The sequence below is a fragment of the Pipistrellus kuhlii genome, unplaced genomic scaffold, assembly GCF_014108245.1.
Source record: "Pipistrellus kuhlii isolate mPipKuh1 unplaced genomic scaffold, mPipKuh1.p scaffold_m20_p_5, whole genome shotgun sequence".
NCBI classification, from domain to species: domain Eukaryota; kingdom Metazoa; phylum Chordata; class Mammalia; order Chiroptera; family Vespertilionidae; genus Pipistrellus; species Pipistrellus kuhlii.
The window spans coordinates 51,675,602-51,691,907 of record NW_023425551.1 but is presented as its reverse complement, the minus strand read 5'-3'; the positions used below and the strand labels follow the sequence as shown (position 1 = coordinate 51,691,907).

At 46.2% G+C, this 16,306-nt stretch overlaps 1 protein-coding gene across 1 annotated transcript; it reads right to left on the bottom strand.

Annotated features, from left to right (window-relative positions):
• Positions 1–8,587: 8,587 nt before the first annotated feature.
• Positions 8,588–13,038, bottom strand: HTR1B (5-hydroxytryptamine receptor 1B). Its single transcript, XM_036414999.2, has one exon. The coding sequence runs from the start codon at positions 11,710–11,712 to the stop codon at positions 10,534–10,536; it is 1,179 nt and encodes a 392-aa protein (XP_036270892.1). The 5' UTR covers positions 11,713–13,038; the 3' UTR covers positions 8,588–10,533.
• Between the last annotated feature and the right edge of the window lie 3,268 nt (positions 13,039–16,306).

Genomic DNA, 16,306 nt, shown 5'->3' with positions numbered 1-16,306 from the left:
AGCAACTGGTAGACACCTGCCATGTTTCAGGCACTTTTGGGATTGAGCTTTCCTCATAACAAATCTGTGAACAAGACACTATTTTCGACACATTAACAGATGAAGAGATTAATGCTCCGTGAGTGAAGCTCATACAGCTGACAAGTGGCAAATCTCGAATTTGAACCCAGGTCACCTTGGTCTATCCAGACAAAACTGGACACTTTCTGTGTCATATGATTTTTTGTTTGTTTGTTTCAACTAAAAGTGGATGCTAATTCAAAGAGGAAGAGGGCAAAAAAGTATTTTGAGCAGCGTTTTCTCCAATTGTAGGGTATGTTTTTTTCATCCTGAGACTGAGGAGGTTCCATAGCCTTACAAACTCAGTACTGTAATGTTTACTCCTTAATAAAAGCAAATCTCCTCCCCCCCTTTATTTTATTTTGTTATTTTTTCATCACCATTTACCCCCGATGTATCTTCTTCCATTTCCACCCACCCACCTCTCCACCACAGTCACCACATGGCTGTCCTTGGGGAAAAAAGAAAGAAAGAAAGAGAGAGAGAGAGAGGGGAGAGGAGAGAGAGGAGAGGAGGAGAGGAGAGGAGAGAGAGAGAAAGGAAGAAGGAAGGAAGGAAGGAAGGAAGGAAGGAAGAAGGAAGGAAGGAAGGGAAGGAAAAGGAAAAAAGAAAGAAAGCAAGGAAAAGAAAGAAAGAAAGAAAAAAGAAAGAAGAAAGAAAAAAAGAAAGAAAGGAAACCATCACGTCATGAACAAAGCAAATCATTCCTTAAAATATCTACTCTCAATGTATTGTGTTAAAGTCAGTTTTGTAATTACTGGTAAGTTTCTGTCTCTGTCTTCATGGTTTATTGGTTTGCTGTGTGTGTGGTAGTGGTTAGGATGAGGGGGGTACACATAGGAACAACCCTACTATTTGCAAACATCTTATTTCTTGCTGAATTTACTTTTCACTCATAATTTGACTGCATGTAAAAATAAGCATAAAGCCACAAGTACCCAAGTTTTAACATGTCATCATCAGTAACTTTCCATAGGAGAGAAATACTTCCTGCCACGCATTACTCATCACAGCAGAAGCGTCTATATTTAACACTGCCATAGCCAGCCGTTTTTAATGTATGTTTTTACACAGACCGACACCCCTGGAAGGCGTCAGTGGGCACGGCGTGTATCCTGGTTGGTCAAGATTGTAGTCACACAGGGAGAGGCAGGAATTTGAGAGGAGACCACAAAGGAAAACGGTGTTTCCCTGAGAGGACACTGCACTTACAGATAAATCCCTACAGTTCTTGAAAAGCTTCAGATTAGTATTTAGAAATACCGTTCTCCAAGACTAAGTGAAACAGACTTAACAATGCAATTTTTTTTTCAGTCTGATTACAAATTATTCAAGTGGGGCTGTTGCCATAATTCTCTAAACCACAGAACTGGATGAAATGGTTGTAATACTTTGCCCATGATCATGATGGTAACACAATTATTAAAAAAAACAATCGTTCCTACTTCCTGATGATGCTATGAGGACTAATGTTGGAGGGCAGTTCCGTAAAGTGTGTGGCTCAGAGTAAGTGCTTAAAAGTGCTTGTTTCCTCTTCAACCTCTGCCCCTTTGGAAGTAAAGCAGTTAAATTCAGAGCAATGTGTCTTTGCTAGAACCCAACTCTAAGCATCGTGTTTATACATGGAGGAGATGAAAGACTTTAAACTGTGTCTTGTTCTCTAGAATAAAAACCTACGTGGACACTGACACTATTCATTTAACTTCAAAAACTACGTGGACACTGACACTATTCATTTAACTTCAAAAACTTAGTGAAAAACTAAAGGGTAGGGTCCTTTGTGGAGTTGGATCCTTTGATTCTTATTCCCTATGTTGGCTTAGGAAACTCAACAATGTCTCTAGTCTTATGGAAGGGTGCCAAAAAATTGACAAACATTTGTAATAAAAATGTTTAATTCCTTTCACTGAAAAGAAAAACAGCAACAAAAAAAACCTCTAGGAATAAAAAATAGGGAAGGGCTTTTCAAAAAGCTGCCAGGTCACTACCATAGCATAGTGCCTCTAGAATACAATAGAAATAAAATAGGTGGTAAGCACACCTTTGATTAAATAGTTACTTGTGTTGACAAAATATATTATCTATATAATATGCAAATGTGTTTGTGGGTATGGGTGTACATGCTAACAGCAGGAAGTCAAGTGGGCTAGGTGAGTGAGCTAGGTTACCAAGGAAATGGTACCACCTGCCATGTGTTGACAATTGTTATTTCTTTGCTTTATTTATTACTAGAGGCCCGGTGCATTGAGGAGGAGAGGGACAGGAAGGTGTCCCTCAGCCCAGCCTGCACCCTCTCCAATCTGGGACCCCTCTCACAATCCAGGACTGCTGGTTCCCAACTGCTTGCTTCCCTGCCTGCCTGATTCTCCCTAACCACTTCTGCTTCCCAGCCTGATTACCCCTAACCACTTCCCTGCCAGCCTGATAGACACCTAGCTGCTCCGCTGCCGGCCCAATTGCCCCCAACTGTCCTCTCCTGCAGGCCTGATCTCTCCCAACTGCCCTCCTCTGCCAGCCCAATCACTCCTAACTGCCTTCCCCTGCAGGCCTGATAGCTCCCATCTGCCCTCCCTTACAGGCCTGGTCCCTCCCAACTGCCCTCCCCTGCCAGCCATCTTGTGTCCACATGGGAGTGGTCATCTTTGACCACATGGGGGTGGCCATATTGTGTGTTGTAGTGATGGTCAATTTGCATATTACTCTTTTATTACATAGAATTTTATCATTTTTTGTATTTTTAAATAATTGTATACAGGAGTGGGCAAAAGTAGGTTTATAGTTTTTCATATGGAAAATAGTACAATCATCTATATATATATAAAAGCCTAAGAGACCATCCAACTGGTAGCTATGCTGCACAATGACCACCAAGGGGCAGATGTTTCAACCAGTAGCTATGATGCACACAACCACCAGGGGGCTCAACACAGGAGCTGCTGAACTGTGGTGACTTGGCAGCTGCAATTCTTGGGTGGCACACCTTGAACCAGGAAGGAGGGAGCCTGGTTTGGGCTGTGTCATCCGAGAACCGCCCTCTCGCAAACTGGGACCCCTCAGGGGATGTTGGGAAGCTGGTTTGGGGCCCAATCCCTGCAGGCCAGGTAGAGGGACCCCACCATTGTACGTGCAGCAGGCCTCTAGTAAATAATAATACAAAAATAAACTTTATTTTGCCTACTTAGAACTGTTAACCTACCTTTACATATATATATTCAAAGACAATGCCCTTATTTGGAAATTATGTAAAAACTGAGGGCTGAATCTGTGGGTTACATTTTACTGATTCAGATCTGGAAATAAGCTGTTTGCTTTAGGGTAGACTGAAGATTCTGAGCATCTGGGATAAAGCAGGTAAGGGGAAACTATTAAGAGCTGCTGAAGCTGAGACCTGAATATCAGGTAAACAAGTCAAGAAAACACAACTGATTGTACATTAAAAAGCACATTTTCTTATTTACAAGTTTCATATTGGTTTTATTTTGGTTGTTTGGGTGTTTTAAAAGATATATTCTTAGGAAATCTCCAATGCTTTGTAAGTAAGCTATGTTTTCTTATGGATCCTTATTACTCAAAGTGTGGTACATGGGATAGCATCATAGGCATCTCCCAAGAGCCTGTCAGAGGCGAATCTCACCCTGGACCTACTGAAATAGAATCTGCATTTTAAGCAGCTCCCCTGCTGAGTCTTCTGTCCATTAACTTTTTAGAAGTGCCACTGTTAAATATCAAATCCACTAGAATTCTGTTTCATAGGGGACCCATTCACATCCATACATCTCACGCATCCCAGCATTCTTCTAAGAACTGAGGATCTCACCCTGGCCACACATCAGAATTACCTGAGGAGAATTTTTTAAATGAGAATATTGGGCCCTGCTCCAGAAAAAAAATACAATTAAATTAGTCTGAGACATGGCCTGAGCAAAGGTATGCAAAGCTCCTCTGATAAATAAAATTTGCAGTCAAGGTTGAAAACAATTGCATTATCCCATTTAATTTTTACCTGCAAACACAGAGGTGTGTGTTATTAGATTTACAGAGGAACTTGCTCATGATTAGAACACATGGATTTAAACTCAGTGCTTTCTTACTTCAAAGGCTTGCTCTTGCATTTTAAACCTATCAATGTGTGTGAATGTGGGGCAGAGGATGGGGGAAGGCCTTCATTACCAGTAGCTGATTCCAAACTTCCCATTGTGTGAACAGCCCAACATGCTATACTCCTTGGGAAAGCCTCTGAAGAGCTGAAAAAGGAGAGTGTGAGCTCAAGAACCATACCGTCAGGCAAGACTAGGAAGAAAAGATGAAGAAGAGTCACGAAACAGCTCCCTCACAAAATCAAATCAGCCCACTGCTGAACTCATTGAAATTTTTCAAGGAAATAAGAATGGCAGGAGGGCTGTAGGTCTACCGATATGATCACAAACTGGGTTCCCAAATAGGTTTAGAAGAGACAACCAATGTGTTTATAAAAGTCCCCTGAGCACAGCTCCTGGACCAAGTAGCCAGGCCTTTGTGAGCTGCCCCGCTTCTGCAGCCCCATCACTATGCTTGTGAGCAAGAAATACCCTGAAATCTCATTATCCCAATATGGACTGGCCCATCTACAATCCGTGTATGGAATGTCCCCACAGAGTCAGGGAGCGTGTGACTCACGCCCTCTTGCATCGTTTAAGCAAGCTATGGGTAGATTCTTTTAAGCATTTACCATAAATGGATCTCTATATCACCATCTGTTCACTTTAAGTACAAGAAATAATATAAGACCATGCTTGTCATTTAGTTAGTAGTTTTGAAAAGGATTTTTCTTATCTTTTGAAATATGTGCAATTAAGTCAAAAAGGAAATTGGCATTTTCTTTTACAAACTATGCTTGGACTAGTGTTAAGGCATTCTCTTTGTCAGCTGGTCCAGCTCCAGGGACTGGTTAGTTCTATCTCAAGGAGCATTGGAAATCCTAGCATAATCCTAAAACGTGGATGTTGACATTAAAAGTTCAATTTAACTGACAGATGTGAGAAATGTCACAAAGAAGCTCCCCATTATGCACAATGAAAATGCTGAGATGTTATGGAAGAATGCATTAATGCAGCATGGGGCAAAAGTAGGTTTGCAGTTGCTCATATGGAAAATAATGCATTCACTAACAAACAATAATAAAAGAACAAACTCTGTTTCTATATAGTACTCACAACTGTAAGCCTACTTTTGCCCCACCCTACATAATAGTTGTTTTCTCATTTGACATGGTCCATTTCCAACACAGAAATTTATTTTTGTGATACATAAGATTATATTCACATTTATAGATGCCAGTTTTTAAAGTAAATGCCAAAATTACAGACTTGAAAGTCATCCTTCTGGGGAAAACTGACATATAAACACACCTCACTTCTGTGCAAAAAAGCAGCCCTCTCTTTAAAGAAATGGTAAGTGGCAAATGTTCAACATTTGAACTGTGGATATATCAACCTCAAATCAATGAAACATTGAAAAACACTGTAATAACAAAAACATAGTAGTGAAAGATATATTTAACTAATAATTAATTCCTTTTATTTTTAATATAAGTTGTCTCCTATTCTCTGACTTTACCCAGTGCCACCATAATCAAAGGTTGCAATGTTTTAAAATACTAATATTTTAGCCCACCCAGTGTTGCTCAGTGGTTGAGTGTCGACCCATGAACCAGGAGGTCACGGTTCAATTCCTAGTAAGGCCACGTGCCTTGGTTGCTGGCTAGATCCCCAGTAGGGGGCACGCAGAAGGCGGCTGATCAATGATTCTCTCTCATCATTGATGTTTCTTTCTTTCCCTCTCCCTTCCTCTCTCTGAAATCAATAAAATCATCATTTGAAAAAGAATACTAATATTTTAGCATCACTCCAGAACTAGAGATGAATCCACAAGTTTCTCCAACCAATATGAAAATTTAGGTTGCATATATAAAGGACAACTTTAGGTGTGTTCTAGGGATCTTCTACCTGACTTTGCAATTCTGAAAAATCTGCCATTTTAAATAAATGATGAGCCCTCTTTCCCTTGGCTCTTGGATGCAGGGTTAATTCCATTTGTCCTGTTGCAGAAGAGGGGGTTTGAGGTTGGGAGTGGTGAGAGCATCTGCAGCCTCTAAACAACTCAGAGGCACTCTGCCCCCTAGTGGACTGTTCAAGGATGAGCTTTGATGAAAGGTAAAGAAGCTTCACTTCCCACACCCTCACTTTATCTCCTGGAGTTTACAGAAGCCTCTTGGCTTCTGTAAACTCCAGGAGATGACTCAGTTGAAAGTCTTTGTCCTCACTAATTACACATTAGTTTGGATCAACAATTTCCTTTTAAATAACGCAAAATCCCGGGGCTACTTAATCAGCCCTGTGCAGGTAAAATAAGAAAATTAAATCAACACATTTTCATGGATTATTAGGGCTTCGCATGGGGAATTAAAAAGGAGAGAAGCTGAAAGTGAGACACTGAGAAAAGATTTAGATGTGGTGAGGGATTTGGGATTGTTGGAAGACAGCTGCAAATCTCTAGACAAGGAGGAGGAAAGAGAGGTTGAGTAAATAAGAGGCAGAAGCTATAGGAAATGAAATCCTTGGCAATTTCCTCTAGGCCACTAGAGCTACTATAAACCAGCCTAAGGAGTAAGTGTGAAAGGTTCCAAACCTCGGTCACTTTTAGTTTAGTTATGTTTCTCCCACTCAGCCTTGTTTGGTCTCCCCTAGGCCAACTTCTGGTAAATAGCACTCCATGTTTCTATGCTACAGGGGTTCTGTATCCTCAAGGGAGGCAATGCTGGCTAAAGAAATACTGGCTAAAGAGCAAGTATCCTTTGCTGAGATCCAAAAGGGCCTCGGGTATTATGATGGATGCTTTACCTGTATAGTCTCCAACCCTTGTAAGTAGACTACACTTGGGGTGAACAATACAGCTGTACCATGCTCTATTTCCAATTCTAACCTAGCACTTTCTGATTCCAAAAGCTATTTTTCTGTGGACTTCTCCAGTGCCCAGATAAGTCAGTTTCCTCCCCCTACGTCTCCCCCAAGCCAGCTTTGAATCCAGCTCCTCCTTTTCTTTTTTCTGTATTTCAAGCACTACACAGTACCTTGAAATCTTATTACCGAGCCTAGAGACTGAGTAGGTCCTCTAGAATCCGGATCTGGAAAACTCTTGTGATAATGAACCTGACTTACCCTCTCTGCAGAAGGTAAGATCACCATCTGTCTATTTCCTTTTAAAGTCTTCCTACAGATATTAACTATATCCGGGAAATCATAGTGATAATGCCAGTCCTCCTCTGTATCATTTATCCCAATTATTCTCTCTTGAAGGCTCAAACTCCTGAATGCAACCCAAAATACAATGAACCAATCTTTTCATAATAATAGAATTACTACCCATAGCTTTTTAGAACACAAAAAAAAGGACTTTTATTATTTTCCTAAATTTCATTTCCAATTACACATTTGTTGAAAGGTGGAAAACCAAAGGCAACTTTCAATCACAAAGACTCCATCAAAAACACATAATCTGAGAAGTTACTGCTTGAGTGACTTATAGTCCTTTTGGTTAAAGAAGATTGAAACTAAGGTAATAGAGAGAGAAAGTGAAGATTACTGTTCTGTAGGAAATTTGTTGAACTCAGCAATTCATTCTTGGGTGCAGTGTCCATTTTTAAAAAGGAAACTCTAAAATTCCTAGAAACACAAGACAATATCCATATTTTTTGGATGAGTATACATTCATATATTTGTGTGAAGTTTTGTGCAATTAAACAACATGGAAAATGTTATTACAACAGCCAATGAAAATATATTTTCATTTCTATGTAAGATAGACATCTCCATCTCCCATTTATGTTCTGCAAAAAAGCCATTATCTAGTTTATGAAACAACTATACTATAGGCAGCAGTAACTGAAAAGGAGCTTAACAGCCTAACTACATACCCCTGGGATGAATGATACTTTGCATAATCATGTGCAATGCCAGATGATGTTTCTAGATCTCTTATAAATACGGGGGTTTGCAAGCTTCTACTTCACATAACAGGCCCCACATCCAGTCAGTTCAGCCAAATAGTCAAGCAAACATTGAAGTGGGTAATCTACAAAATGGCAAACAGTCCCTTTGACTAAATTGTCCATGTTCTATTAATAAGAGGGCACAATCACGGTAGGTACCAAATAAAGAAATCATTTGTAAGTGGCTATTTGTTTCTATTAATTTTTCCCTTTTAGGGTCCTAGAAGTTGACCAAATTGCTTCTTAGGCCCAAAGAAAGCACAGCTGCATAAACAAAGACAAACATAACATAAAAACAAATACCATGCTTGGTGCACATTCCTATAGGTAGTAAGCTAGATTTCTCCATAGGAGAAATGTCACCGAATGAAACAAAATGAAGGAACCCGGGGATACAAAAGAAATACAGGGTCATCTAGTTCCTAAAATTTTATCTTACTCCATATAACTGGCGTAAATGTTCATCAAAATTCCCTTTTTTTTAATTTAGTTTACCTGCGAAATTTAGAATAGTATACTTTCAAGAGTCATCACCCCAGAATGAAGGTCTGTATAGTAAGCAAAGGGTGCACTTCAGATCTCTATATCTATTGTCTTCCAGTCTGGATTGAAGAGCTTCAAGCAGGAAGTGAACTCATTTCACAAAGACAAACTTGCTTCTGCAGACACAAGGTAGCAACTGCAGATAGCTCTCTGGAGAAGGGAATGTAAATCTTCTTTGGCATATTAAATGGTCCACATACATTTTATTTTTTCTGTGTAGATGGTCCTTCAGGGCTACTACTTTTTTTATTTAGATAATGCATTGTTTTTTCCATCATTTAGTGTGAAATCTTGCCCTGTGTTAGTTAGAGTGAATTGGGATAACACGTAAGTATTGTTGCAGTTTTAAAAGACATAAATTTAAAGTATCATTACTGTTATATTCATTGAGGTATCAGGTCAGTGACAAATTTCTGAGGTGCCAAGGCTTATCAGTTTCTTGATTACCTAAAAAGTTTGACATTTGGTTCCATGAATTACCAGCTCAGCTTTAGTTTATTGGGGGCTTTTCTAAAGTTCTTGCATGTCATTTTCTAGTGATCTTTGTTCCTACCCAAACTTCAATAGAAAGGTAAAAGTAACAAGCTTTTTTTTCTTTTTTCTTTTGATATAGTTTTTGGGGTTCTTACTGCATTTTGAAGATTTTTGGAGAACCAAGCAAGTTCTCTTGGTTAACTTCATATGTTAGCACACAAATGAGTTACAGATGGGAAGGAGAGTGCAAATGACTATCAGAAAAAAGTCTCATGCATTTAAGATTTTTTTACAAGTCAAAATATACAGCCTCCTATTGGCCTTCATTCCTTAATTGTGTAAGAACCATTCCTATTCATCAGTCTCCTTTACATGTCACTGAATTGGATAAGGAATAAAGATACATTTCTTGTTAAGGAGCAGTATCTCTAATATCATCAGTTTAATCAACTGCATTAATAAGAAATAGAGCAGCTTGGGCTGAGTCACCCATCATATCCTCCACTTACGGGGATTTAAATGTGTAAAATGCCAGGTACATGAAATTAGGAGGGGGGGAAATAAAGCAATCTGCAGATTTTGTCACTAGCACGCGTAATGTTTTGTTTGAGTTGTTAGAACTGTGGTTTGAAAAAAATCATTAAGTAGGAACTTTAAAAAAAAAAATCACCAATCTGCAGAAAACAATCATAGGTGTTGGTTCTCAGTTTCACGCTCTCTCCCCATCTCCCTTCCACCCCACCCATCCCATATAGTTTCCATTGTAATAAAAAATAGAGATCTTAACATCAGAACTTTGCTGTTAACTCTTCAAGGTTCCTCTGTACCCTCCAAGCCACACACAGGGTTTGAAGCACCAAATCCACAAAGTTTCTCCAACCAAGGTCACATAGATGCAGACTGAAGACTGAAGGATGCCAAAGTAACTGCTCTTAAACGAAGCTGTAACATAAAAGTTCTCCCCAAAAACACAAGGTGTTAAGTGTCTAGTTCAAGTACTGCCAAGCTGTATGCATCTGTCTCAGACAGGGTTCAGACAACTACATGGATCACTGCTCCTAGAGGGCATGGAGCAGGGCAGGGATCGCCTCTCCATCATGGGTGTTTTTTTTAAGTCTCAAACCCCCCTTGTGACTGGCTGCCGCAGGGCCAGTGCTGAACCTGGGCTGTGAGGGAAGAAAGGGAGCCTCCTCCTCACAGCTGGGAAGCGCTCTCTTTAGTTTGCACAGTTTCTCCTTCCAGTGCTCTCTCTCCCAGGGCTTGTCCTGGCTTCTCAGGATCCATTGCCCTTGCCCAGAAGACAACGCCTCACTCCGAGGAGACCCAGTTAACAGTGAAAGAAGAGTCGACCTTACCTGTGGAACCAGACACAGCATGGTCCCCAAAGGCCACTTAGGGGACCCCCCCTCACAATGCAATCAATAGGCAAGTCAACTTGTGCATTTAAAGCGTATCAGTTTATGGAAGGCCTGTTTGAAGTCCTCATTGGACATGGTGTAGATAATGGGGTTGATGAGGGAGTTGAGATAGCCCAGCCACGTGAAGAAGTCGAAGATGGCCTGGTGGAACCAGCAGGCGCTTCTGCAGATGGGCATCACCAGGGAGATGATGAAGAAGGGCAGCCAGCACACGATGAAGGCTCCCAGGATGATGCCCAGGGTCTTGGTGGCTTTGCGCTCCCTAGCGGCCATGAGCTTCTTCTTCTCCAGCAGGGCGTCGGACACTCGCACTTTGACTTGGTTCCCGTACACGGGGGACGACCCCGACTCGCTGGGCAGGTCCGGGGCGCGCGAGTTCATGGAGGTGACGGAAGACGTGGACCCCGGGGAGTCGGTGATGAGCTGGGCCCGGGTCAGACGCTTGCCGGTCTGGTTGGGCGTCTGCTTCAGGATGCGGGAGCGGGCCTCCACGTAGATGCGGCCGTAGAGGGCGATGAGGAGCAGGGTGGGGAAGTAGAAGGCGCCCACGGTGGAGTACACGGTGTAGAGGATGTGGTCGGTGTTCACCGTGCACTCGCCCTCGGCCTTGGCCTGGCGCCAGAAGAAGGGCGGCAGCGAGATGGAGATGGAGAAGACCCACACCAGCGCGATCATGACGGCCGCCCTCTGGGGAGTCCTCTTGGCCGAGTACTCCACGGCGTCCGTGATGGCCCAGTAGCGGTCCAGGGCGATGACGCAGAGGTGCAGGATGGAGGCGGTGCAACAGGTGATGTCCGACGAGAGCCACAAGTCGCAGACCACCTGGCCCAGGGTCCAGCGGCCGGCCACGGTCTGCAGGGTGCTGACGGGCATCACCAGGATGGACACGAGCAGGTCCGTCACGGCCAGCGAGGCGATCAGGTAGTTGGCCGGGGTGTGCAGCTTCCGCGTCCGGTACACCGTGGCGATCACGAAGGCGTTGGAGAAAGTGGTGGCCAGGGTGATGAGCGCCAGCAGCAGGACCAGCAGCACTTTCCAGGGCAGGGCCACCGAGTCCTGGTAGACGTAGTCCTCCTCGGAGGAGCTGCAGTTGTGGGAAGGGGCGGCGGCGGCGGAGAGGTTGGCTGGAGGAACCCCGGCTTGGGAGCCCGCCGGCGGCGGGGCGCACGGGGGAGCGCCGTTCTTCTCCATGTCTCTCCTCGCCCCGGCTGCTCCGGAGCGCAGCCCTGAAGCATGGAACGGACGTGGGAGAGAGGAAGGGAGAAGGACCTGCAGGAGAGACCACACAGTCTTGCCCGCACGGCTGCTAGTTAGTTTCTTAGGCTCCTCAATGATTCCTCCACCCAGGTTGCCAGCTGAAACGGGAGGTCAAGGGCGCGGCAGGCAGCCGAGCTGGGCGAGCGCGTCCCCTGCACTCGCCGTGCGCCCGGCGCTGCCGCCGCGGCTCCGGCTGCACCTCTCTCTCCACTCCCGGGCTCGCTCCGCTCCGCTCGGGCTTCCCGCCGCGGATCTAGAGGAGGAGGAGGGGGGGTCGAGGGATGGTTGCAGGAGGGAGCATTCGCCAGGTGTGGGGTCTCTTACCCCAAAGGCTCGGGCATTCCCTAACCCCTGCGCTCCTCCTGGAGCTGCAAGAATCAGCCCACAGGAGTTTCCCAGCTGCGGAGACCCAGAGCGTGCAGGCCGGCTAGGAGCCAGGAGTCCGGGTCTTGCCTGCCCGCCCACCGCCCCGGGCTGGGGCAGTTCCCTGCGGCGGCGGCGGCCGCCAGAGTTGGGTGGGGTGAAGTCTGGGAGCCGCGCGGCGCCGCGCCTCGCGGGCGCTCTGCCCCCCCCGCACCCCCCTTCTTTTCACGCGCCGGCCACTCCGGCCAGCTGCCCCGCGGCCACGGGGCCGGGCGAGGGGGGACTCGGGGGCTTGGGCTGCGGCGGCTGCTCGCCCCTCGTGGCCGCGGCGGCCACTTGCGTCCCCGCGAGCACCCCTGGGGGTCCCGCCGCGGAGCGCACTGGGCTGGGGGACCGGCGCGGCACAGGGGAGCGGGCAGCTTTCTGGGGGGAGCGGCGTGCGCAGCCCGGGAGGAGCTGGTGAGCTGCGGACGAACGGACCAACTCCTTTTATAGAGTCCAGGTCCGGTGGTGCTACTCTAGCGGCGCGGAGAGAGCGTGAGCCCCGCTCCCGAGCACCTTCCTTCCCTTTTGCGCTCTCCTCCCCCCTTCCCCTCCCTCCCGCCCAGGTCCCTCCCTGGCCAAGGAAGCGCCCGCCGGGTCCTACCGCCCCGTCTCCATGCCCATCCCCAGGCCCCTCCCGATCCTGACGCCCAGGTGCGGCATTTTCGGCAGAAAACGGGGAGGAGGGCGCGCTGTCCTTGCCTCCATCGGCTTCCGAGCTGGCGGCGCTCCCCTCCAATTAGACCCGCGCCCCACACCGGGGGCACAAGCACTGCGTTCCTTCCTAGGCTACCACCCCCCACCTCCCACCCCAGCAGGCAGGCCAGGGCTCGGTGGAGCTAGCCCCAGCCCCTGACCTCTGCGCTTAGGAATTTTATCCTGGCAGCCCTGCTGGCCACACCCAGGTTAGAAGGAGGAGCCCGATAATAGAGCCTAAGAAGGAAATGGCCAACAGTGCATTTTTATGCTTTGGGCATCAAGTTATGCTTAACGCTTCCTACCATACAAACTACATTTTCATATCTGGGTTTTAGGAATATGTGCTTTTCATTCAATCCCTCCGTTCTAACTGTGAGTCAACAGGGGAAAAAAATAAGTTAAAAGCTGTGTGTGTGAAAAATGTAAAAAGTATCGCAAATAGAAGCTCACTGAATGTGAAATTAAACCTTCCGCTCCACCCTCCTGCTTCAGCTGCTCAGCAGTGCAGTGCCTTTGGAAAGCAGTTCAAAGAAAGCAGTTGCTTTTCACAACCTGCCTAAAAAGGGAGGTCATCAGGATTAAAGAAGAAGAAGAAGAAGAAAAGGAGGAGGAGGAGGAGGAGGAGGAGGAGGAGGAGGAGGAGGAGGAGGAGGACACGAAAGCGTCTCTAGGGCCATCACCACTGGCACCACCAATGGCTCTCCTTAACCTTCAAGGAAAACATCAGGATATCATCCATATTCCGTGCCCAGCAATAGCATCACTGCCTAGGTCCCAGGACCTCAGAGTGTATCCCCCGTGCTCAGAGCCTCCGCCAGCCTTCACAGAAACACATGTAGGGTAGAAGTACAAGAGTAAGTTTTGTTGTTGTTGTTGTTGTTGTTGTTTGTTTGTTTGTTTGTTTTTTAAAGCATCAGGAATGTCCAATGTCCTTTGAGCCCTGAGAGCTAACCCAACTATGAGCTCCCAGGATCTGGCTCAGTGTTTGGCAGGTAGAATGCATCCAATAAAAAAACTACTTTGTAATCGTATTTATCAGGCGACATGTAAACATGTTTTAAATAGTGTTATTCAGTCTAGTCTAGAGCCTGAGATTACCTGCACCATCCATTCCGTTTTTGAAAGAGCAATTGGGATCCTTGGAAAGGAGAGAGCTTTTACCCCAAGGTGACACACCCCTAACCCAGGTGTCCTTCATTCCTGATCTGTAAGCAGGCAGGCAGGCAAAAACGGCATGAGCAAGTAATTCACGTGCTTTGGTACACTGTTATGTATTATGAAGAAAATAAAACACATCATGCATTAAGAGTGAGGGCACTTCTTTAACTGCGGGCGTCCTCTGGACATGCCTGGGTTGCCGCAGCCCAGCTAGGAGTCAACACACAATCTTCCCTTTCCCCCAGCCCCCTTCCTAGCACCCAGCAGGGGCTCTGATAACATCAAACCTCATTTGCACCACATTTGCAGCGTCTTGCCCCTCCTCCCATTCCACCCAACCCAAGCCAGGCTTCCAGTTAGACTGGGTTATTTTGCAAAGCGCTCTTTAGCTTAGAAACCACAGCAGAGGGAAGCAAAACAGGCAGTCTAAGCCACTAGGTGGGGGCGTTGGCCAGGATGGAGCAAAATAAAAAAAAAATGTGTGTTCTGAATGAGGATGTGCCAAAAAACTATTTTCCTGCTATTTTCGGAGAGCAGGCAAGAGTGGAGAGAGCTGTGGAAGGAGGCAAAGGAAGGCTGAGGGGAATGTTACAAGCTGTGGGCAGACTTTTCTTTTTCCATTTTTGCTCCAGGAGCATGCAAAGGAGAAAAACACTTGCTCCTTCTAGGATTTGGCTCGGGCGATGGGGAAACCTGTGGCTTTCTCCAGCCACATTTTCGCTGCTTCCTGGAATCCGGGGACCCTGAGTAAACCTGCCACATCTGGACAGAATTAGACCCCCTCCTCCTCTCACCCCCTTGGGGTTAGAAGTTGCTTGAACACACCGAGCCTCATACTGACAGGGCATTGACAGTTTAGTGGAGAGCCACTTTTCTTCAATGTGGCTCCTGCATTTCACTCATTTCTTTCGCACTTGGAACTATATAACATGTTAGTGTTGGTCCATGGGCGCCTGGATATGAAGATGTCAAGAGACCAGGAAACCTTCCACATTGGCTCTGCCTGGGCCCTAGACAGGGCCCTTAGGCGTGGTCCCCAGCTGTGCTGGGAGGAACCGCCCTTCAAGTTTTCAGGAAAATCCAGCCACCAGACAGCTGGAGGGGCAAGGGGGAAACCAGGGCCCAGATGGCGTTATCAGAGTGCAGCAAAAGTTAGCGAATGGAAATGGCTCCTGTTTGACCACCTGGCAGGGAAACTGCACTTGAATGCGCTCGACTCATCAGCTTCACGCGGGAGGGCGTTCGGATAACGCTGGAACCTCAGTGAAGCCTCTGATCTACACGGAGCCTGCCACCGTCGTGTGCTGCCCAGGGACCTGAGAAAAATCGCCCGTCACATAGACACGGTGCTACTGACAGTGCATTGAAAGGCGGTGCAGGCTCCCAGTTCGCAGCAGGGTGCTAACTAGACAAGAACGCTGTGAAGAGAAGCCCCCTCCAGCTCAGCTCAGGCGCAGCCACAACAGACACCCACTGAGCCTGCAGGGCCACTCTGGCTTGGCTCCAAGCCAGCCAGGCAGTCCTCTGGTCTGAGACACTCCTCCTTGCCTTTCCCAGAAAGTGCCTCTGAAGAGAGGTCTAGGCACAGGAGCAAAGGAAGTACTGTGAGTCTGTTAGTGTCTTTGCTGAAATAAAGAGGCTGGAACACTCACTCTCCAGGAGCTTTGGCCCTCTGGGGAAGGAAAGTGCAATCTCACATCCTCTGTCCCCAGGACTTGGAAAGCCCTCAGGCAGTCCCTAACCACAATGTGGGAGACAAGCTACTTCCAGGGGCAAGTCCTTCTTCCTCCGTTGGGCAGCAGACCTTGAGCTCTGTATAACCTGCTGTGTGGTCTAGTTCTTACATGTCCTCCAGTAACTATTGAAAAATGCGTTTGTGACAATGAAAGTACAAGATTTGCCAAAACCGGTCTGGCTCAGTGGATGGAGCCTCGGTCTGCCGACTGAAAGGCCCCAGGTTCGATTCTGGTCAAGGGCATGTACATTGGTTGCAGGCACATCCCCAGTGTGGGGTGTGCAGGAGGCAGCTGGTCAATGTTTCTCTCTCATGGATGTTTCTAACTCTCTATCCCTCTTCCTTCCTCTCTGTAAAAAATCAATAAAAATATATATATTTTTTAAAAGTACAAGTCTTACTAGCTTGATGGAACTACAGGAAAGTTCAGACAAACGAAGAGGCGCACACACACATACAGATGGATACATATAATTTTGCAGACAACCTCTGGAAGGCTCAGGTACCTCTCCCTATTCTTTGCCCCAACAT